The sequence below is a fragment of the Phacochoerus africanus genome, chromosome 8, assembly GCF_016906955.1.
Source record: "Phacochoerus africanus isolate WHEZ1 chromosome 8, ROS_Pafr_v1, whole genome shotgun sequence".
Taxonomy (NCBI): domain Eukaryota; kingdom Metazoa; phylum Chordata; class Mammalia; order Artiodactyla; family Suidae; genus Phacochoerus; species Phacochoerus africanus.
The window spans coordinates 1,686,880-1,709,741 of NC_062551.1; the positions used below are offsets into that span (position 1 = coordinate 1,686,880).

Genomic DNA, 22,862 nt, shown 5'->3' on the forward strand with positions numbered 1-22,862 from the left:
ACCCACCAAACACAAAACAGGGCCACTCAGGGAATACTACTCGCCCGCATAAAGGAATGAGGCTCTGACGCAAGCTTCAACAGCAACGAATCTTGACAACACGGCACTGAATCAAAGAAGCCAGACACAGAGGACCACGTGTTGCATGATTCATGGAAGATTCCAGAAGAGGCGAACCCATGGGCACCATGCAGCTTGGTGGCTGCCAGGGCCTGGGCAGGCCGTGCATGGGTTCAGGTGTCTTTGGGGGGCCATGGAAATGTCCTGGAAGCAGACAGTGGTGACGGCTACACAACTTCAAGTTCACTCGGAACCACTGGATTGGGCGCTTTCAAAGGGCAATTTTTACAGTATGTGACTGCATCTCCAAAGAAAAGTGTCTGAGGCACTGCACTTTCCACAGTGACTCGATAGCGCTGCCTTCTGAAGTCGCACAGAGTTTGCCCAGCCCCCGTGAAGGACCATCCCCCCCAACTCCATGTCCTAATGGGGTGTCAGGGTGTCCGTCCTCTGACCACCCACCTCACATGTGAGGTGGGCACATGACCCAGCTTGGCCAATCAGGAAATTCCATCCCTGAAACGTCTATCATGGGCGGTAAGTGAGCAGGTGATTCCAGCAGAGCTGGCCCGAGCCTTCCTAGATCATCACTAGCTGGGGGCTGGGCGAGAACAATCTGTCCTTCCTGCCGGGGTGGAGAACTCTGAGGATCGCATGAAAGCAGACTCGGTGGTCTTTCCCACCACGTGCAGAAAACCCCCTGGAGAGCGAAATAAACACAGAGGAAAGCAGAACGGAGAAAGGGAGGGCAGGACAGCCCTGACAACATCTGAATCCCTGGATCCAGCCATGCCTGAAGCCAACCCAGGGAATAGCAGCTGACACAGTCCCTTTTTGCTTAAGTTAATCTGAACTATGATTCTGTTGTTTGTAAGAGTCCTGATGAATAGAGCCAAGTCACATCTTATATTAGACTTTAGGTTTGGAGAAAAGCCCCAGTGGTCAAAATCACTCTTTTAAATCCCCTAAAGTATAGCTATACATTTATGGGTTCTCTTACGCAAAATATATTGCTCTTTAAACAATGAAAACCAAGTTCAGAGAGGTGCTTGTGCACGAGACATTCTCATTTCCAGTCTTGTTCCGGGTCAAATCCTTAACTCTGTTTGCTTGGTTTTTTTTTTTTTTTTTTTTGGCTGTGCTTGCAGCATGCAGAAATTCCTGGGTCAGGGATCAAACCCACACCATGGCAATGACAACGCCAGAGCCTTAACCTGCTGAGCCACCAGGGAACTCCTTCGAATCCATAACTTTAACACTCACATAGTGTGACTTCTCTGGGTACCAGACAGGCTGGGAGATGATGCCTGCCAGGCAGAGCCCATCAGTGAGTCTTAGGAGAGGCAAAGGGAGGTCCAGGGCAGAGTCTGGGGGCCTGACAGCAGATGAAGCCTGAAGCTCAAGTGGGAGCAGAGGCTGGGCACTGTGAGAGGAGTGTGGTCAGCGAGCAGTGACCAAGGGAACTCCTTCCATCCCACCAACCTATCTGCAAAGTCCACACATACACACACACACGTGCACACGCACACAAGATAAGGATAAGGCAGTTTCTCATGGAAAACAGTTCATGGTCAGAAAAAGGCAGGGAAGCTGAAGCAGTGCCCCCTGACCTTGGGGCATGACCCACGAGCACGCAAGACACAAAGATGCTTTGTTGGGGGGGTGGTTCCCCAGGAGAATTAGTATGTTCTGCTCCCAGCCCTGAGGGCAGGCCTGATCTACAAGAGGTGAGGGAGCAGGAAGGATGCACCATGGACCCCAGAGCCCAGACCCCTGACTCATGTCCCCTCGGCACCTCAGGGTGTGACCTTACTTGGCATAGGGTCAGTGCAAATGCAATTAAAGCCAGGTCACACTGGACGAGAGTGTGTCCTTATGAGAAGACAGGACACAGACACACAGGCAGGGATCAGAGGGACAGAGTCACCAGCCAGGGATGCTGGGAGCCCCCAGGAGCTGGAGGGGGCAGGAGGGACCCTCTCCTAGAACTATTGGAAGAAGTGTCACCCTGCTCCTCCCTTCTGTCATGGCCCGTTGAAGGCTTACCTGTCAGCGACAACACAACACTATGTCACAGGGTTCCCGCCCCCCAGAAAGTTGATGGCTTAAAATACTCATTGATTCAGCCCCTGTATCCATGTCTTCCCAAGGGGCTCTCGCCATCAGGGATGGGACCCCAGGGCGTGTTGTCGCGGCGCGGGTGCCAGCATAGAGAGGAAGCAGAAACATGCCAAGCCTCCCCGGGCCTCACCATCCCTCCAGCCGTCCCACGGACCAGAGGAAGCCACGCCTGAGCCTCTAGTGGGAGAGATCAAGGTCACGCGGCCAAGGACATTGGGGGTGTGGATGACGAGGAAGGAGCATGGGATCTGGCACGTGTGCTTGTGGGTCCAGGGTGGGCTGGATCGAGCTTCAAGGAAATAACTTCTCTTGCCTGACAGTGTGGAGCGGTGGTCCCCACAGCTACCGCTCCGCTTCCCTCAGGTGGGGAGGCAGGCTCAGTGACTGCCCAGGGACCAAGGGCAGCAGAGGCCTCCCCCTGCGCTGCCCCCCCCACACACACACACCTGCTCTCACAGGTGTCATGGGAAAAACAGCCGGGCGCCCCGTCTTTCCTTGTGACGTGTTACGCTTCCCAACAACCCCACTAAGCATATGCTCTCAACCCTTTTTATTTTATTTTAAAATAAGCTGTCATTTACTTAGTGATATAGCACTTAAACACATGAGCAAAAAGAAAGCACAGAACATTTTATGACTCAATGAGTGCGTCTTAGGTAATTGTTTGTTTGACGGTTTTTTCTCTTTAAAACAAGTGGCTGCACCTGCGGCATAAAGAAGTTTCTTGTCCAGGGGTCAAGCCACAGCCACTGCAGGAGCAATGCCGAGTGGTGATGCTGTGATGCTGTGAGCCACACGCAAAGTCCTCTTAGGTAATAGTTTGGAGGATTTTATAAGAACACCATGAAGTTGCAACTGTAAGAGGAAAATCAATCAGGATTCCCTTGCTAACCTTTTTTTTTTTTTTGGAAAGTGAAATTCTGCTTTGTATTTTTATTTTTATTTTTTTATATAAAGATTTTTATTTTTTCCATGATAGCTGGTTGACAGTATTCTGCCCATTTTCTCCTGTACAGCATGGTGACCCAGGCACACATACATGTATACATTGTTTTTTTCACACATTATCACGCTCCATCATAAGTGACCAGACATAGTTCCCAGTGTCTCAACCCATTTTAAAGAGTTGAAAACCAAGGCCCAGGAAGAGTTTATGCCCCTTGCCTGAGGCCACAGCACTACCAAGAGAAGCATTGCTTTCCATTTCTCTCCAAGATGGAAAAGAAACACCAGCTGCAGCAGGATGGTTTGGGTTTAGATTTAGAGGAAAAATTCCTACAGTCACCAAGCCTGGGGACAGCTCAGCAAAGCCCCACTCGAGTCCCCTTCTCCAGGGCCCTGTAAAAGGTGACAGCTACTCGTGGAGGGGCGAGTTCAAGCACGAAGCAGGTTCAACACCCCCACAGCCCAGGGCCGGGCTCTCCTGGATGCAGCCGGCTCGGGGACCGCGTGGCCCAAGGCGCCTTTCTGCTGCCAGGTGGGAAAGCTGCCCGTGGGTGAGTCAGAGGCCCCACGCGTTCCGTCTGACAAGTGGCACAGAGCAAGGCGAGCGGATCCCAATCTCATCTGACAGCCGAATCCCTGACCCTGAGCGAGGACCGGGGCTGACAGAGGAGTGGGCAGGAGCTGGCACCCCAGGCAGACACCTGCCAGGCCCCAGAAGCACCTTAGAGATGCCAGACATAGGCCCAAGGTCACGAGTTCCTGGACTCCCAGGATGGAGCCCGCATTTGTGCAGGTGTGTCCCCAGAGGCAGCAGCCTCTCACCCCCAGTGACCCTCGGGCTGGTCCCCAAGCCAGACATTTCCCAGGACCCAGCCCCCAGCCCCCAGCCCCTCCCGCTCCTTTGCTTTTTAATGTTAGGAGGCCAGAGCCGGGCCAGATGGCTGTCACCCACCAGAAGGCCTTGCCTGGCATGTGGCCGGCCCTCCCCCGGAGGCAGGAAGCCACATGTACCCTGCACGGAGCCCAACTCCGCAGGGCCTGGAAGCCTGGCTGCAGGGCAGACGGCCTGGTGGGGAACAGAAGGGGATAGGCACGCCCGCACTAGAGGGGCACCAGGTGACACAGGCCACCCTCTGCCAGAACCGGGGGTGCATACGGTCCTACCCCACTGCAGCAAAGGCACCACGTGTCAGCGGCTTCAAACACCACACATCAGTGTCTTAAAGCTCTGGGGGTCAGAGTCCAGGAGGAGTCTGCCGACCGGGCTGAAGTCAAGGCGTCGCAGGGCTGGTTCCTTCCAGAGGCTCCCGAGTCTGTTTCTCCCCCTTTCCAGCGTCTGGAGGCACCGCATTCCTTGGCTCATGGCCACATCACCCCGACCTCCGCTTCCATCATCACAGCCCCTCCTGTGACCGCCCGTCCTGCTCTAACAGGACCCTGTGTGTTCCTGACGCCCCCACCCAGACAATCCCGCGTAATCCCCTCATCTCAACAGCCTGACCTCAGTCACATCTGCAAAGGCCCTTTCTCCACGGAAGGTCACATAGCCACAGGTTCCAGGGATTATGAGGTTCTGGATGGCTCTGGGGGCGGTTACCAGCCTGCCTCCCGGAGAAAGCCCTCGATGACACAGCAGCTACTCGAGGCCACCCCACCACCTCCTCCTGCAACCCGCATCCCCCCAGCCAAGGGGACCTGGTTCTGCCTGACAACAGGGCAGCAGCTGTTTCACACTTGAAATGCACATGTCACTCAGCCACGTCTGCCCCAAAGATGGTGGCGACAGAGACCTGTGCCATCGGGGGCGGAGGGGGGGGGGGGACAGTCTTTGCAGCCTCATTCGTAAGATGAAAGATGGGAAGCTTTCCTTCATAGAGCGAGAGTCGAACCACAGTGGCGCATCCTTGTCACAGAGTATGATGCAGCTACACAGATAACACCCTGAATGGAAAGAGGCCCTTGATACAAATGAAGGGAACAGAAAAACAAGAACAAAACAAAGGCACAGCTCAACTCCATCACTGTCCCCAGAAGCCACGTGATCCACTGACCTGCACATGTGATGGAAAAACTAATTCTTCCCCAGACTTTAGACAATATTACAAAGCCACAGTCATCAAGACAGTGTGGTACTGGTACCAAAACAGACAGACAGACCAATGGAACACAAGAGAGAACCCAGAAATAAACCCAGACACCTGTGGCCAATTCATCTTCGACAGAGGAGGCAAGAATACAAAACGAGAAAAAGCCAATCTCTTCATCAAGTGGTGCTGGAAAAACTCGACAGCTGCATGTAAATCACTGAAACTGGAACACACCCTCACACCACGCACAAAAAATAAACTCAAAACGGCTTAAACACTTAACGTTAAGACAAGACACCATCCAACTCCTAGAAGAGAGCATCGGCCAAACATTCGCTGACACCAACCGCACAAAGGTTTTCTCAGGTCCGTCTCCCAAGGCAACAGAAATAAAAGCAAAAATAGACCCCTGGGACTTAATCAAACTGACACACTTTTGCACAGTGAAGGAAACCATTAAAAAAAAAAAAAAAAGATAAGCTATGGAATGGGGGAAAATAGTTTCAAATGATGCAACCGACAAGGGCTCAATCTCCAAAATATACAAACAACTCACACAAATCAACAGCGAAAAACAACCCAATCAAAAAATGGGCAGAAAACCTAAACAGACATCTCGCCAAAGAAGACATGCAAATGGCCAACAGGCACATGAAAAAATGCTCAACACCACTAATTAATAGAGAAATGCGAAACCAAACTACTATGAGGTACCACCTCACACCAGTCAGAACTGCTGTCATTACTAAGTCAACGAAGAACAAATGCTGGAGAGGGTGTGGAGAAAAGGGAACCCTCCTACACTGCAGGTGAGAATGTAAACTGGTACAGCCACTATGGAGAACAGTATGGAGGTACCTCAGAAAACAAATATAGAACTACTCCATGATCCAGCATTCCCGCCCCTGGGCACATATCTGCACAAGACTTTCCTTGAAAAAGACACATGTACCCGTATGTTCATGGCAGCACTGTTCACAATAGCCAAGACATGGAAACAACCCAAATGTCCAATGACAGATGAATGGATTAGGAAGATGTGGTATATATGCACAATGGAATACTACTCAGCCATCAAAAAGAGCCAAATAATGCCATTTGCAGCCACATGGATGGAACTAGAGACTCTCATACTAAGGGAAGTCAGTCAGAAGGATAAAGACAAATACCATATGATATCACTTATATGTGGAGTCTAACATATGGCACAAACGAACCTTTCCACAGGAAAGAAACAAACTCATGGACTTGGAGGACAGACCTGGGGTTGCCAACGAGGAGGGGAACACAGTGGGATGGACTGGGAGTCTGGGGTTAGTACATGCAAACTATTGCATTTGGAGGGGATAAGCAATGAGGATATAAGCACCGGGAATTATACCCAATCACTTGCGATGAAACATGATGGAGGAGAATGTGAGGCCAAGAACGTCTAGCTGGGTTGCTCTGCTGCACAGCAGACACTGACAGAACACTGCGAACCAACCACAATGAGAAACATTTTGTTTTATTTTTTATTTATTATTATTATTTTTTTTTTTGTCTTTTTGCTATTTTTTGGGCCGCCCCTGTGGCATATGGAGGTTCCCAGGCCAGGGGTTGAATCGGAGCTGTAGCCACTGGCCTACGCCAGAGCCACAGCAACGCGGGATCCGAGCCGCGTCTGCAACCTACACCACAGCTCATGGCAACGCCGGATCATTAACCCACTGAGCAAGGCCAGGGACCGAATCCGAAACCTCATGGTTCCTAGTCGGATTCGTTAACCACTGCGCCACGACGGGAACTCCAAGAAATATTTTAAAAACAAAACTAATTCCCTCCAAGAGAGAGCCAGCCTACCGTGGGACATGGTTAGTGGTTACCTTATACTGGCTGCCTTACTACTTCATATTTTCACAAGGATAGGTTCCTTTCACATTTCAACAAGGAATGATGTGTATAATACACTACTGCCCCCACTTTCAGATCCTTAAACATCTGACTCCTTTAAGATGGAAAGATGCCCCAGTCCGAGAGTCCCACGCGCTTTCCTGGCAGACAAGCTACCCTCCGAGTCTGGGCCCACTCAAGGGCTTGCGCTCTGTCCCCCTGCACCTCAGGGGCGACCTGGTGTAGGTCCTTAACTCACGGGAACAGAGGAGACAGAGCAGGAAACACAAGGGAAACAGGTCGCCCTGGGGCCCAGGCAGATGCCCACTCAGGGCAGGGCATTAACAAGTGAGTGGGGGGAGTTCCCTGGTGGCCTGGTGGCTAAGGATGCAGTGTTTTCACTGCTGTGGCACAGGGCAGATCCCCGGCCCTGGGAACTCCTGCATGCTGTGGGCGGGACCAAAAAAAGAAAGGTGCCTGGGGATTTGGAAGCCCAGAATCCTTCCTGACCTGGGCAAGGCTGTATTAGGAGAGGCTCTGAGAAAGCCTACCAGCACCCCCATATTCACAACTGGGGCCCCTAGAACCTTGTCCAGGTCTGAATGGGCTGAGAGCAGGAGCAGAGCGGAGGGCAGCACCCCAATGTGATGTCTGGCCCTGTGTGGCTCTGAGACCCGGGCGCTGCCCTCTTGGCACAGGGGACCTGGTTCACAGCCCTGCTGCCTGTGGTGCCTACTTCCCACCGGGCTGGCGGGGGGGGACCCTGTCCTTCAGAAGGGCCGGTCTGCCTGGCAGGAGGATCTGTGGGCACCATCAGTTAGCTGGTCCATCGTGGGTGCGGGGGGAAGGAGCGGCTGCCCACGTGCCCAGAACTTGTCATCTTCCCCCTAAATGCCAGCCTAGGTCCCTCCCGGCTCCACCTGCCGCGGTTCTGCTCACTCAGCAAAGCATCACAAGATGGGGGCGTCAGCTGACAGCCCGCACGTGGGCCTATGGCTACAGCCCTGCCCACCGCCATGACAACCCAGTGGCCTCAAAGCTCTGCCATGGCGCCCCATCCACGCCCCCCACAACCCCCTGCCCACCCAGGGCTCCCCAGGTGGGGGCGAGAGACCCAGAACAGCACAGCCCCCCGCCTGCCCCTCCCCCCTCCCCCCGCTCACCAACTGCCAGGAAGCACAGTTGGTTCCGAGTTCTGGGTTGCAGGTTCAAGGCCAGAGGGGAGCCAGGCCAAGAAGTGGGGGTGGGGACACAGGCACCTGCTCCACTCTCTAGCCCCTCCCCCTCTGTGGGGGCAGGTTCAGGAGCGAACCGGTCCCCTGCTGGGTCTCAGTGTGGGGGCTGTGCGGGTGCCACCGACGCTTCTGGTGTCAGCCCCACGCAGGACCCAGAGGGTTTACCTCCCCCCGCCCACCCCCACCACCCCATGGAGCCCGCGGACCCCCGAGGCCACACAGCAGCTGGGATCAGGACTGGCCCACGTCCGGGAGGATGGGCCCAGCCCCGAGACAGCCCAAACCCACAGCAACTGCAATTTCTTCCCCATGAACTTTGCAAGAAGACACGGCCTTGCTGGGCCCCAGGGGTTCCGCCTAGTGCCCTTGAGAACCCGCGGGCACCAGGAGCAAGCGGGGACTGGAGGTCTTCCCGGAAAAGGACAACAGAGTTGCACCACCCCTGGCCCTCGCGAGCCTGGCCCAGTGACCACCCCCCCCCCCCCCCAGCCCCTGGGGTCCCAGAACCAAAGGAAGGCCTGGGCGCCACCCCCCACGACAAAAGGAGATGGGGTCTAAGGGGTCATTGATTCGCTCACTCATTCAAAAGCAGCTGCTGCGCAGACGTGTCGACGCTGAGACGGGGCGGGACTCAGCCGTGAGCACAACACGTTAAACCCGCCAGGTGGACGTGACGGTCCAACAGCCCCCTCCGCTCACGTGACCACCTTGCAACCCTTGACCTCTGCTCACAGTAACGTTACCTTGAGGCACATCACGGGGGAGGAGAGGGGTCCCAGCCACAGGACCACCACCAGCCTCCCACGTAGCTCATCAGAGCAAGAGTCCTGGGAATTCCGGGTCCCCACAGGCCAGAGCCCTTCCCACCCCTGCCGTCTGCAGACAGGGCCTGTCGACGCCAGGGTGCTGGGCCACCTTGGAGTGGGGACAGCCAGCCTCGTCCTGCCCCAGCCTGCCTTCCTCCAGGGCCTCCTTGCCTCTATCTGGTTTAGGGCTGGGGGATACGAGAGTGTCAGAGGGGCTCTGCGGCTCAACACAGAGGCGTGACAACCTCTGGGCTACATGCTCTGTGCCTCTCATCTCTAGCAGGTGACAGGTGTATATTCTGATTCCCAACCAGACTGCAGGCTGGTCCTTGGAAAAACCAGGACCTCTGGTGACTGGCAGATCCCAGCCGTCAGGCTCCACCTTCCAGGCCAGCTGGCTGCAGGAAGCACAGGGATGGACTGGACGTGTCTGCCACGGGAGAGGGCGACGGGGATGGAGAAGCAGCAGGCGGGGAGAACCGCCCTGGGAAAGGCTGCTTCACAGAGTCCGAGCGTGTGAAGGCAGGATGTCTCCACCGCCGTCCACGGCCGTCAGAACACAGGCTGCTTAAACAGGTTCACCAAGAGCCCCCATGCCTCCTACTCGGTTGTGGCTGACAGCTGCTGGGTGACAGGGCAGGACGGGGTCCATGGCAGCCCATTAGTGACAGGTACTCACAGTGGGGTAAGCAGACCCAGCAAGACCAGGTCGCGGGGGAAGGACAGCAGTGCCTCTGAGCTCCGTCGGCCCTGGGCTGCCCTCCCTGGCCCACCTTCCCCTGACCCTCGGCCCCCGCTTTTGACCCTGATGGGGTGGGAACCTCCACCACCTTCACCTTGAGCTCAGGCTCGTCTGCACTCATCTCCTTTTCCCTGGGGACCTGTGAGGCACCAGAGCGCAGGCTCCCCAGGAAGGCAGGTTCTCAGGCCCCACCCAGACCCCCAGAGACAGAAGCTCCAGGGTGGGCCCCAGCCACCTGCATCCTCCACACCTCCCAAGGGTGCTGAGGGCACCTGAGCACCACCTGGAGAGCTTTTAAGGGCTCTGAGGCCAGGTGGTGACCCCGGCCAGGGACTCAGCTTCTCTGGGGTGGGCTGCCCAATGCACCTGCCCCGACATGATCCCAACGAGCGGTGTCGTCAGGCCCCAGCCCTGAGAGGTGACCCCAAAACGGAGGTGACCACAGGAGAGCCCATGTCCCTCTCCTCACAGCAGCCAACCCCCCAAGGGAGGGTCCGGGGTGCCGTGAGGCCCGGCGGGTCTTGGCTATGACAGTGACGGAGCCCGCCCGGGGCCAGGCACCCACAGCTCCACGTGGCTGCCGCAGCCACTTTCACGCTCCAGTGGAGGGTGGGCCTCGGGGCTCCCGGGACGCTGACCTGCCTTCATCTGCTGGCTTTGCTCTCCAGGACGGCCGCCTCTGCTCCTCCGCCTTCTTCCAATTCTAAGCCCATTGAGAAAAGGCAGAAGCGGAAGGAAGGCTTGTCCTCATCCCCGGGCACCAGGAAGTGGCGAGGCTGGGACCACGCGGACGCGCGCGCGCATACCCACCCCCTGCCAGGCCAGCGGGGAGCGGAGGGGCGGCCAGGCTCAGGGGACGCCGGGGAGGGGGACAGGCTCACATCAGGCTCCAACAAGCTGAGGGCCTTGTATGCCGCTCCATCCCAGCTCCATCCCCTCCTTCCACAGGGAACCTGGCCCAGAGAGGGTGGGCAGCTTCCCTGGGCTGCTCAGCACCGACAGAGCCAAGCCAGACATCTCAGTGAGCCAGCCCTCAGCACACGGAGCCAAGGTCACTGAAGCTCCCAGGCTTCTCGGCAGAGAGGCAGGCGCCACGGCTCCTGACTCACAGGTGACAGCCCGGACACCTGCCCCAGGTGGGGCCCCACCCACCCCACCTCCTTCATGGAGACCGGCACCCCCGTTTCCGGGGATGTGTCACAAAACTGCCCGGTGTCCCATATCCCAGGACCAGGGAGCTCGCCCGGTTATCAGACTTGATGGCGACGGCAACTCCAGGGACGGCCGCCCACAAAATCCCCGTGCTTCTGCCTCGCCAGCAGCCTCATCTCTGAGGACACCGTCCTCCTGCCGTGTCAACCGCTTCCTGTCCACGGAGGACAGAGAGAAAACCAAACCACACGAAAGGTAACAGATGAGCCACAGGAAGGAAGGAACCGCGCCCAAGGCCAGACCGGGTCACTGGCGGACGCGAGACCGGCCCCAATGCTGCCGCCTGCCTTCCCGTTCCAGGGTCCCGAACCCCTCGGGGTGAACAGAGCAGGGCTGGACCCGAACCCTCCAGGGTGAACAGAGCAGGGCGGGACCCCACGCACGAGGCAGCTTCTGGCGCAGCTTCTTGGAATGGGCTTCTCTCCCCCCAAGACCCCAGACATGAGGGGCCGACGCTGCCAACAAACCAGAGCCACTTTTTCGCTCTCAGTGTGCATCAAAGGCCACCAGAACCAGAACCAAGTGGGCTGAAGTTTTACTGGCAACAAGACTGGGACGGCCTGAGCCATTAACTGAAGAGTAACTCCAGGCCTGCCCCTGCCGGCACACAGAACCATCCAGAAAGGCTCAGGATCTGTCCTCCCGGACACACCCTACCTGAGCAGCCTGAGGCGGATGAGGCAGCCTCACCTCCCGCCCCAGGCCCCACACCTCCCAGGGCAGAGCCAGGGCTCTGGCTTTCAACAGAGCAACTTCCTCCAATCTGCAGCAGGCGCTTCCTGCTGCCCAGAGCCTCGCGGGACAGACCTGGGTTCCCAGGGTGCCAGAGCCTGGGCTCCCTCCTCCAGTTCTGAAGCCCCGACCTCGGCACCAACACCAAAGACACCTCAAAACCCAACATGGTGCCCACCAGCGGTCCACTCTGGACCCACTGCTTAGGGCCCAGTGGCCCCGCTGAGCTCCCAACGCAGTAAGCCTCGTGCCATCAGGACGACTGCTGGCCGACAGCACCAAGTCACGAGCGAGCCCTGAGCCAGCACTCCAGCCGGTCTGTCCTACCCTCTCCAGGGCCCATGGAGAACCTGGGCCTCAGGCTGGGGTGGTCGGGACAGCTTCCACTGTCCCCCACATCTCTGCAGCCCACACCACCTGGACCTGCGGCCACGGGGGCAGCACAGCGGTCTCATAGCCGGCAGCTGTCCCATGCATCTTACGAGCAGAATGGCCCACCGTCTTCGGACAGCAATGTTTTATGTTAAACACCAGCATATAAAACAGACAAAAAAAAAAGAGGAAGGGAAGTTACAAGACCCAGAAACTCCAGATCCATCACTTTCTTGCTCCATGGCAGAACCTTGGAGGAACCCTGGGGTTCCGCAGGGCACAGTTTGCGAAACACCAGTGTAAGCCTCATACGGGGCAGCACGACCAACCAGGCCAGGCCCCGTGAGCCCAGGACCACCCCGCCACCCCGCCACCTTCCTACCTGGAGGCCGCGATCTCCGCCTTCTGCTTGGCGATGGTGGCCGCCCGCTCGGCCGCCTCCACGGCCCGGTCCACCTTCTCGCGGATCTTGCTGGCGCGCAGCGGGATGAGGTTCTTGCGCTTGCCGCTCACGAGGATGTTCTGCTTGTACTTGCCCTCCTCCTTGGTGCCGTCGGGGAAGGTCATGCAGCCGTAGCCGTGCCGCCGGTTGCCGGCCCACTCCCCCTCGTACTTGAGCCCGTCGGAGCGCTGGCTGACGCCGAAGCCCGAGCGCTTGTCACTCTTCCACTCTCCCACGTAGGTCTCGGTGGTGGTGGCGTCGATGTCGTCCTCGATGACGGACAGCTCGGCCTCGCCCTCGCCCAGGCTGATGGTGGAGTGGATGTCGCTGGCCGTGGAGCTGACCGTGCTCATGCCCGCCTCGCTGCGGAAGGAGCTCTGCTTGCTGCGCTGGCTCGCCAGGCTGCTCTTGGACTCGGACTTGCGCAGCTTCAGCCCGCTCAGCAGCGAGCGCCGGAACAGCCCCTTCTTCTTGCTCTTGAGGATCTCGGAGTCGCTGTGCGCCACAAGCACGAAGCCCCCCCGCGACACCGCCGGGCTGCCCGCCACGGCCGGGGCGGCGTCAGGGTGCAGCGCAGCGCCGTTGGTGTGCTCGCTGCGCAGGGAGTTGATGGAGGTCCTCAGGGGCGAGCGGATAACCGCCGCCATGCCGTAGGGGACACTCTGCCGAACGCCGTAGCCCTGGCGCATGCCGCCGACCCACTGGCCCTGGTAGGTGCCTGCAGAGACAGAGCAGAGGGTGAGCCACGGTGCGCCCCGTCCTGGGTGATGCAGCGAGGTGCACGCGGAGCCAAACCCATCGTCAGACGGCGGGGGGTTCAGGATTTCTATCACTGATGTCCTTTTTTCAGACCCTCCCCTCCTGCTTCCTGAGGCCGAGACCTGTTTTCTCCTTTAGAGGTGGGGGAGGGGGAGGGGAGGGGTCCCCAAGCAGAAGGCCCAGCCCTGGGAGACAGGGAGGGGCGTGGGCAAGGAGGAAACACACCCTGGGTGCTACCAGGGGATCATGGGGCCCTCGAGGAGCAGCTATAGGGACCCAGATCCAGGCTACAAACTGGATACTGATGAGGCTGCCTTGGAAGGTACTGAGTTCCCCATCGCTGGAGGCATCCAAGAAGAGTAGAGAAGGCCTCTCGGCAGGGACACCTTAAGGCATTAAAGTCCTATTATCTCCTAAAGGATCAAAAGTGGGAGCTCACACAGAGGCTGATACGCGCATGTGCCCAGCAGTCATTCATTCACCGTTCAGCTTCCAGGGGGAAGGAAATCCCGCAAGGTGTTGCAACATGGATGAACCTCGAGGAGCAGGCTAAGTGCAACATACCAGTCACAAAAACACCCAGGCACCGCTCGAGTCAGACTCGGAGACCTAGAGGAGGGCAGAGCGAGGGGCTCGGGAGGGGAAGCAGCAACGTCGGCCTCACACACAGGCTTTCCGTCTGGGTGACAGAAGAGCCTTGACAACAGAGGTGACGGCTGTATGACACTGCGAAGGTGACCAATGCCAATCAACTTACAAGTAGTTAGAAGGGCAAGTTTTATTTTCTCTGTGTATTGTACCATAAAAAACCTTAAAAAAAAGAAAAAATCACCGGAACTGGGCTTGTATGCTTGCTCTACGTACTGTCTGTGCAACTTTAGTAAAACGCCTCTAAGTTTCTCCCGCCGTAGGGGGTTGTGCAGTTTAAATGACACTCAGCACGGTGGCGGAAGGGCCACCCAACCAGAGCTTTCCACGCCTCAGGCCGCAGCTGTCCATGCTGGGCGGCGAGCACCACCCCTGCAGGAGGCTACACGCCTTGTGCCCCGGGCACCCCCTCCCAGAGGCAGCCAGCCTGGCTGCCGGCGGGGTTCAGTCACAGAGTGACAGGGGAAAGGTGGTGGTGATTCTGTGCCCCCGGGCAACCCGGTGTGGCCAGGCTGGGAGCCACACCTGGCACCTGAGAGGGCGGGCTGCCCTGCAGAAACCAGCTCCCCAGACCAAGGCGAGGTGTCGGAAGCAGACCTACAGGCTGGAGGGCTAGTCCCACCTTCCAGAACAGACACTGTCGCATAAACATACAAACAGAGACAAAAACAGAGTTTTTTGAGCAGTGGAGCAGGCAGAGCAAGGGCCCAGGGGTGCCCTCACCCTCCTGCCTGCCCTCTGAGCTTCCAAACCCTGGCCTTCCCCAAGCCACACAACCATGCCCCTGCAGAGCCGAGCGACCAGGACGACGGACACCCCCGAGGCTGCTTCCACATCAGTGGAGAGAGGCAACACCCTGCACGTGATCCCGCAATCCCATGACCCCAGGTCCCTGGATGGGCTGCCCGAGGCCGGAGAGGGTCCCAGCTGCTCTCAGGCTGCGTCCAGACAAGGTAAAGGGAAGGGGCTACACACCCAGGCTTCACTTTACAACACGTTGTTCTATGTCCTCGACGGACAGAGCCACGGAGACAGAGCAGGTGGACTCGACGGACAGACCCACGGAGACAGAGCAGGTGGACTCGACGGACAGACCCACGGAGACAGAGCAGGTGGACTCGACGGACAGACCCACGGAGACAGAGCAGGTGGACTCGACGGACAGACCCACGGAGACAGAGCAGGTGGACTCGACGGACAGAGCCTCGGAGACAGAGCAGGTGGACTCGACGGACAGAGCCTCGGAGACAGAGCAGGTGGACTCGACGGACAGAGCCTCGGAGACAGAGCAGGTGGACTCGACGGACAGACCCACGGAGACAGACAGCAAGTGGACTCGACGGACAGAGCCACGGAGACAGACAGCAAGTGGACTCGACGGACAGAGCCACGGAGACAGACAGCAAGTGGACTCGACGGACAGAGCCACGTAGACAGAGCAGGTGGACTCGACGGACAGACCCACGGAGACAGAGCAGGTGGACTCGACGGACAAAGCCACGGAGACAGACAGCAGGTGGACTCGATGGACAGACCCACGGAGACAGACAGCAGGTGGACTCGACGGACAGACCCACGGAGACAGACAGCAGGTGGACGGTTGCCCAGGGTCGGGGGAGGGAATGGAGTGCTGGCTGAGGGGCTCGGGCTTCCTATGGGGTGATGAAGACTGCCCGGAGGTAGAGAGAGGTGGCAGCCGGGCTGCACCGTGGATGTGTGCCGTCCCACTGATACACCCATTAGGTTTGTTTGTTTAGGGCCGCACCTGCAGCACACGGAAGTTCTCAGGGGTAGGAACTGGAGCTCCAGCTGCCGGCCTACACCACAGCCACAGCAACACAGAAGCTAAACCGCACCTGCAACCTAACTGCAGCGCACGGCAACGCCGCATCCTTAACCCACTGAGCATGGGCAGGGATGAAACCTGCATCCTCATAAACACTAATCAGGTTCCTAACCCTCTGAGCCACAGTGGGAACTCCCGTTTTTAAAAATCTTTTGTCTACTTAGGGCTGCACTTGCGGCATATGGAAGTTTCCAGGTTAGGGGTCTAATTGGAGCTGCAGTTGCCAGCTCACACCACAGCCACGGCAATGCCAGACCTGAGCCGCATCTGAACCTACAACACAGCCCCAGCAATGTCAGATCCTTAACCCACTGAGTGCAGCCAGGGATCCAACCCACATCCTCATGGCTCCTAGTCAGATTCATTTCCGCTGCGCCACAACGGAAACTCCCCCTTTTATTTTTTTAAAGTGACCTGAAATCCATGTAACATAAAACTCACCCTTTCAAAGTGAACGATTCAGGAGTTCCTGTTGTGGCTCAACAGTAATGAACCCGACTAGTATCCATGAGGATGCAGGTTCGATCGCTGGCCTCGTGGTGTAGTTCACAGATGCGGCTCGGATCTGGTGTTGCTGTGGCTGTAGTGTAGACCGGCAGCTACAGCACTGATTAGACCCCTAGCCTGGGAACCTTCATATGCCGCGGGTACAGCCCTGAAAAAAAAAAAAACAAAAATAAATACATAACAAGACAGCAATGACTGGTGGCAGGGAAGTGAATGGAAGCACAGGGAGAAATTTATTTCAAACTCCCAGGGCGAGACGGAAGAGGAGGTTGCGTTCTAGGCAGCTGGAGAGTGAGGGGCACGTGGCTTTAAAGCCACCTCCTGCGGCCGGCGGGGCCCTGCTGGGCCAGCCTGCCCGGCGGTGCTGGAGCCTCAGCGTCAGATGCCCCACGTGCACAGTCAGGCCTTTGCGCTTGCCCACGACCTGGGGATGCACCTGCCCCTCAGATCCCGGATTACTCACCTGTGAAAGGGGTGGGAACCGACCACCCTCGGGCACACAGGGCAGGGGAGGGGACCTCCTGCACCAGGCACCCCGGGGCGGCGGAGCCCTCCTCACTGGCAGCTTTCAGTTTTACGGCATTTGCACTTCTGCTCCCCGTCAGAACACACCTCTGATTTTACAGCTGAGGTCGAGAAGGTGCATTTCGCTATTACGGAATCAATCCCCAAGTCGGCTCTGCCTGGGTGGCTGGACCCATCGCTCGACAGCAAAGGGCTGGTACAGATCAAGAGAAGGAAGGCGGGCCCTTGGCGGGGAGACGGCCGTTCCCAAAGGGAGGCTCCGGGCCAGCCTTCACTGGGCCACCGTTCCTTCTTCACCCTCCCTTTCCTTCTTGTTTGGAGGCAGCAAAGGGTTGAATTCAAGGCCCTGATTCTCCACGGCCATTCAATTGAATCTGGCTGGTTATTTGCAAAACCCTAAATGCAGTATTTTGTTTTACACCCCAAGCAGCTTATTTGTGGGAAGAGAGAAGCCAGCCCAGCAAAGGGCAGACCACGCGGGGCCCCAAGAGGTGCCGCCTTGCTGTGCAGCCCCCAGGGACAGGGGTAACTTCCTGTCTACACCTGCACCCAGACCCGGGCCCGCAGCTGGGGCTGCCCCTCACAGGGAGACACCCCGATGCAGGTGGATAATGGAGGGAGCACACCTGCTTTTTTTTTTTTTTTTTTTTTTTTGCTTTTTAGGGCGGCATCTGAAGCATGTGGAGATTCCCAGGCTAGGGGTCGAATCGGAGCTGTAGCTGCCGGCCTACACCACAGCCACAGCAACACCAGAACCGAGCCGCATCTGTGACCTACACCACAGCTCATGGCAACGCTGGATCCTTAACCCACTGAGCGGGGCCAGGGATCAAACCCGCGACCCCATGGTTCCTTGTTGGATTCATTTCGGCTGCGCCACGACGGGAACTCCCCCCTGCTTCTTCCTAACCTCAAGAGGGCAGGGTCGCCCCCAGAGGACCCTCCCCTGGACTCCGCCACCTTTCCTGCCCACTGCAATGAAGGTGAGAGACAGTCCCTCTGTCCCCACTCCCCAGAACTCAGTCCAGGCGACCGACAGGACCTCAGGTGAGGAAACACACCTCCCTGATGCGGCTCTGAGACGCCAACTGGAGAGACCCGGGCTCGCAGGGAAGATGTGCGAGGAGGTGGAGCCGGCAGCGGGCCACATGCTCAGGCAGCGGCGGTGGCCCTGTCACAGGGCACGTTGGCACCCCGAGCTCCTGCCCCAGCCAGGTGCGCGTGGCCCGAGCCTCCATTTTCCTAACGGGCTCCAGGCGAGGCCAACCCTGTGCTTGGGGACCCGCTCTGAGGTCCCGAGACCACTGCTCCAGGCGCAGGCACAGTCCACCTCGGAAAGCTGACGCCGACCCACACCGCTAAGCCAGCCCCACCTGGCCTCAACCCCGCTGCTGGCAGCTCGGGCGATGTGGACACTGCTCTCGCCAAGTGACACCTGCTTCCTAGGGCCCCGCGTGTCTCCCAGTCTTTTATTTTCCTCCTCTGAAGCCCCCACCCGCTGCCGACCTTCCAGAGTGTTCATCACAGAGCCCAGGGGACCAGCCTTTCCCACATGCCCAGCAGACGACCAGGTCAGGCCAGCCAGAGGGGACAGCCTCCAAGGACACCGAGAATCAGCCCTGGATGGGATGGGAGGGGGGCAGCTCCCCCCTGAGTGGCACGGAGCCCAGCGCAGACACGGCTCAGCCACAGCCCTACCCTGGGAGGTACCCTCATCCATGGCACGTGACAGGAGTGGCAGGAAAGGGTCCCACCAGGGGGCCTGCTGGGCTTCACGGACAAGGGCCTGGGTGGACTCCCTAGCCTGCGTGCAGGGTCTCAGGTCTAGAGGCAACTGAGCTGGCCCCCTTCCCCCAATAGGCACCACCCGGTGCCCAGGTGTCAAGCCTGCTTTCCTGTCCAGAAACCTGCCACCTGCTGGGCTGACGTCACCTGGCCTGCCTCCTGGGCCCATCCCCTCCTGTGGGCACAGCTGACGGGACCCTGGTGAGACCCTCCCCTGGTCCAGCACCATCTCACCCGGTGGGACCCTAACAAGGTGACATGGTGGCCTCCCAGCAAGAGGGAGTGGCACTCACACGACCACTGCCTGCTGAAGACACGGAAGGAAACCAGCAGGAGCTGCTGAGAGAAGTGGCTGGGCCTCTTCCCTCCGAGTAAGGACCAGGGGCCACTCCCGGGTGCCTGGCTCCCGAAAGCCTCTCCTGCCTTCTTACACCTACTAGTCACCTGACTGCTCTGAGCAGGTTTCACCCGATGCCCCAGAGCAGTCCCCTGTCCTCGGGGCCCTGTCTCTTGAACACCCAGGCGCCTTGCAGCATCTGGGTGCTGGTGCCGGGCAGACCTCGCATGAGAGCCCGTGGCAAAGTCTCCCCACAGGCGGCACCAGCAAGGCTCCAGGCTCTTTCGCACAAGTGGACAGAAGCCCCGGCCCTGCCTTCCTGCCTCACCTGCAGCAGCCTTCATACCTGGCATGGGAGGGGGTGACACACAGAGGGCCCCCATCCCTGCGGCCATGTGACCAGAGTGAGGGCACCAAGCCATGCCCCACTCCTCTCGCTTCAAGATTTAACCAGGAAGTGGCTTTACCCAGCATTTCGGCAAACACATGGCCACATGCACACTTCATCCAGAGTTAAATGCAACTTCACAACACAGGACATGGCCCCAGAATCCCCAAGCTGCGCGGGACTCTGAAACAGCCAGGGAGGAAGCAGGTGCGGCCAAAACGTGCCCAAAGATGACAAGTGGGTCACCTGCTCTGTGTGCACATGCATGCCTGTGTGTGTGTGTGTGTGTGCGTGTGCATGTGCATGCGTGTGTGTGCGTCTGCATGCCTGTGTGCATGCGTGTATGCATGTGCGTGTGTGTGTGTGCGTCTGCATGCCTGTGTGCACGCGTGTATGCATGTGCGTGTGTGTGTGTGCGTCTGCATGCCTGTGTGCACGCGTGTATGCATGTGCGTGTGTGTGTGTGCGTGCAAGCACACGCACGTGCACACGTACACAAAGAAGAAACCACATTCCTGGGACCCAGCTCTGACCTTCAGGGTCAGGACAGCGAGAGCGCCAGATGAGGTGTACGTGTCACAGCCCTCAGGTGGCTCTTCCTGTCGGCGTGCCCAGGTGTCAGGGACGTGGGGAAGAAGACCAGGAGGTGAAGGAACGAGTCCAAAGTCACCCAGCCCACGAGCAGCAGAGCCAGGGCGGCAGCATCCCAGCACAGGGGGCAGAGGTATGTTCTAGAACCTTCCCTCACAAGGTAGCCTGCACCTCTTTCTCCATCACTAATAATGGCTGCAACCATCGCAACGCAATGAAGTTTCCACAGAAACAAAAGAATAACCAGTCCTCATTTTTTTTTCTGTCTTCTTAGGGCTGCGCCTGCGGCATACGGAGGTTCCCAGGCTAGGGGTCGAATCGGAGCGGCAGCTGCCGGCCTGCGCCCCAGCCACACCAACATAGGATCCAAGCTGCAGCTGCGACCTACACCACAGCTCACGGCAATTCGTTTCCACTGAGCCATGATGGGAACTCTTTTTTTTTTCTCTTTTTGAGTCCTCATTTTTTTTATAGCTAATCTTTGTTCACCATGTGAAGTTGTACTTACGACCATTTCCTAGAATAAAACCGCTGGGTCAAAAGGAAGATTTTCCCAAGATACTTTGGATAAACTGTCCTCAGAGAAGACTATGTAAGAGTGGCCACCTCCTCGGTGCCGTCAGATGGCATCATTCAAAAGTGACTGGGAGGAGCTCCCGTCGCGGCGCAGTGGAAACGAATCTGACTAGGAACCATGAGGTTGTGGGTTCCATCCCTGGCCTCGCTCAGCGGGATAAGGATCCAGCGTTACTGTGCTGCTGTGGCTGTGGCGTAGGCTGGAGGCTGCAGCTCCGATTGGACCCCTAGCCTGGGAACCTCCATATGCCATGGATGTGACCCTAAAAAGGACAAAAGACAAAAGACCAAAAAAAAAAAGTGATTAGGAGTTTCTACTGTGGCGCCACAGAATCGGCAGCATCTTGGGAGTGCTAGGACACAGGTTTGATCCCTGGCCAGCACAGTGGGTTAAGAACCTGGCGTTGCCACAGCCACGCTCTAGGTCAGGACTGCGGCTCAGAGCTGACTCCTGGCCCGGGAACTCCATATGCCACGGGGTGGTCACAAAAGAGGGAGAAAAAGTGTTGTCACTGGGCAGCGAGTGGTTATAGTACAGCTCCCAGAATGCTACGGAAGGAACTGTGTTCCCCCAACTCCGTAGGCTGAGGTCTCACCCCCAATACTACAGAATGGAAGCCTATCTGGACACAGGGTTTTGGTTTTTTTTGTTTTGTTTTGTTTTTTTTGCCATTTCTTGGGCTGCTCCTGTGGCATATGGAGGTTCCCAGGCTAGGGATCCAATTGGAGCTGTAGCCACCAGCCTACGCCAGAGCCACAGCTACGCGGGATCCGAGCCGCGTCTGCAACCTACCCCACAGCTCACGGCAACGCCGGATCGTTAACCCACTGAGCAAGGCCAGGGACCGAACCCGCAACCTCATGGTTCCTAGTCGGCTTCATTAACCACTGCGCCACAACGGGAACTCCTGGACACAGGGTCTTTAAAGAGATGAGTAAGTTAAAATAGGCCCCTGGGAGACAGGCACATGAAAGGATGCTCAACACCCATCACTCAGGAGACGCACCTCAAGACCACCCTGGGTACCACCTCGCTCCCCTACGGATGAACATCAGAAAACCTCCCACACAGAGGAACAAGTGCTGGTGGGAACGTGAAACCATGTGGCCACTGTGGGACAACAGCACGGCGGCTCTTCACAACGTTGACCATAGAACCAGCGCATGATGCCACAGTTCCACTCCTGGGCCTGTAGCCACACGATCTGAAAGCAGGGTCTCAAGTTGACACCTGTGCACCCATGTTCACAGCAGCATTGCTCACCAGAGCCAAGACCTGGAAGCAGCCCAAGCGTCCGTCAGCAGACAAAGAGAGTAGCGAAACGTGGTCCATCCAGCTAATGGAGCATGACTCAGCCTCAAAAAGGGAGGAGGTTCTAACACCTGCTACAGCCTGGGTGAAGCCTGAGGACATTAGGCTAAGTGAGATGAGTCAGTCAGCAAAAGACAGACACTACATGAGTCTACTTATATGAGATGCTTAGAGACAGAAAGTCTAACGGCTGTGGTGCCAGAGGGTGGGGGATGGGGGTTATCGTTTAATGGGTGTAGAGAGGTTTCATTTTACAAGATCAAACAGTTTCTGGAGATGGAAGGCGGTGGTGGTTGCACAACATAATAAATGTATTTAACACCAGTGAACTCTGTGCTCAAAAATAGTTAAGATGCTAAGTTTTATGTTCTGTGCATTTTATTTATTGCAATCAAAAAGTGAGGAGTTCCCGCTGTGGTGCAGGGGGTTAAGAACCTGACTGCAGCAGCTTAGGGAGCTGCGGAGGTGCAGGTTCAGTCCCCGGCCCAGAAACTTCCATGTGCTGCAGGTGCAAGCATTAAAAAAATAATAGTAATAAGCCCCTTAGGGTGGGCCTTAACCTAACATAACTGCTGTTTCTGTGACAGGAAGTGACACCGGGGTAGACTCACAGAGGGACAGCCACACACAGACGCAGTGAGGGCAGCCGTCCACAAGCCAAGGAGAGAGCCTCCAGGGCTGCGAGAGCATCGCTCTCTGCTGGCTTCTCCCCCACCTGCAATACCCTGCATGGCCACCCTGGCCAGCGAATAGTGGGGTTCAGCCAGGTCTCTTGCCAGGCGACCGAACCCCATAAATAAGAACTGAAAGTGGTTTGCAGCCAATTAAGCCGACCGTGCTCTTTTCCCCGTGGGGGCCCGGTGTGCGATGGCTGCAAACAGCAGCCTCCTCGGTAGTGTATGCAGCCTGTTGCCGGTATAGGTTGCCCTAAGGGACCTTGGGGACAGCCCTTTTCAGTGGAT

At 57.4% G+C, this 22,862-nt stretch overlaps 1 protein-coding gene and 1 non-coding gene across 2 annotated transcripts in view; one reads left to right on the forward strand and one right to left on the reverse strand.

The window, feature by feature from the left end:
- JPH3 (junctophilin 3) overlaps positions 1-22,862 on the reverse strand; it is a 92,255-nt gene that overhangs the window by 40,999 nt on the left and 28,394 nt on the right. The window contains exon 2 of the mRNA XM_047792706.1: positions 12,567-13,344. Coding sequence (XP_047648662.1) covers positions 12,567-13,344 — 778 coding nt within the window. The remainder of the gene's footprint in view (positions 1-12,566; positions 13,345-22,862) is intronic.
- Positions 22,715-22,849, forward strand: LOC125134778 (small nucleolar RNA SNORA70). Its single transcript, XR_007136779.1, has one exon. It is a non-coding gene; the product is annotated as a small nucleolar RNA SNORA70 (small nucleolar RNA).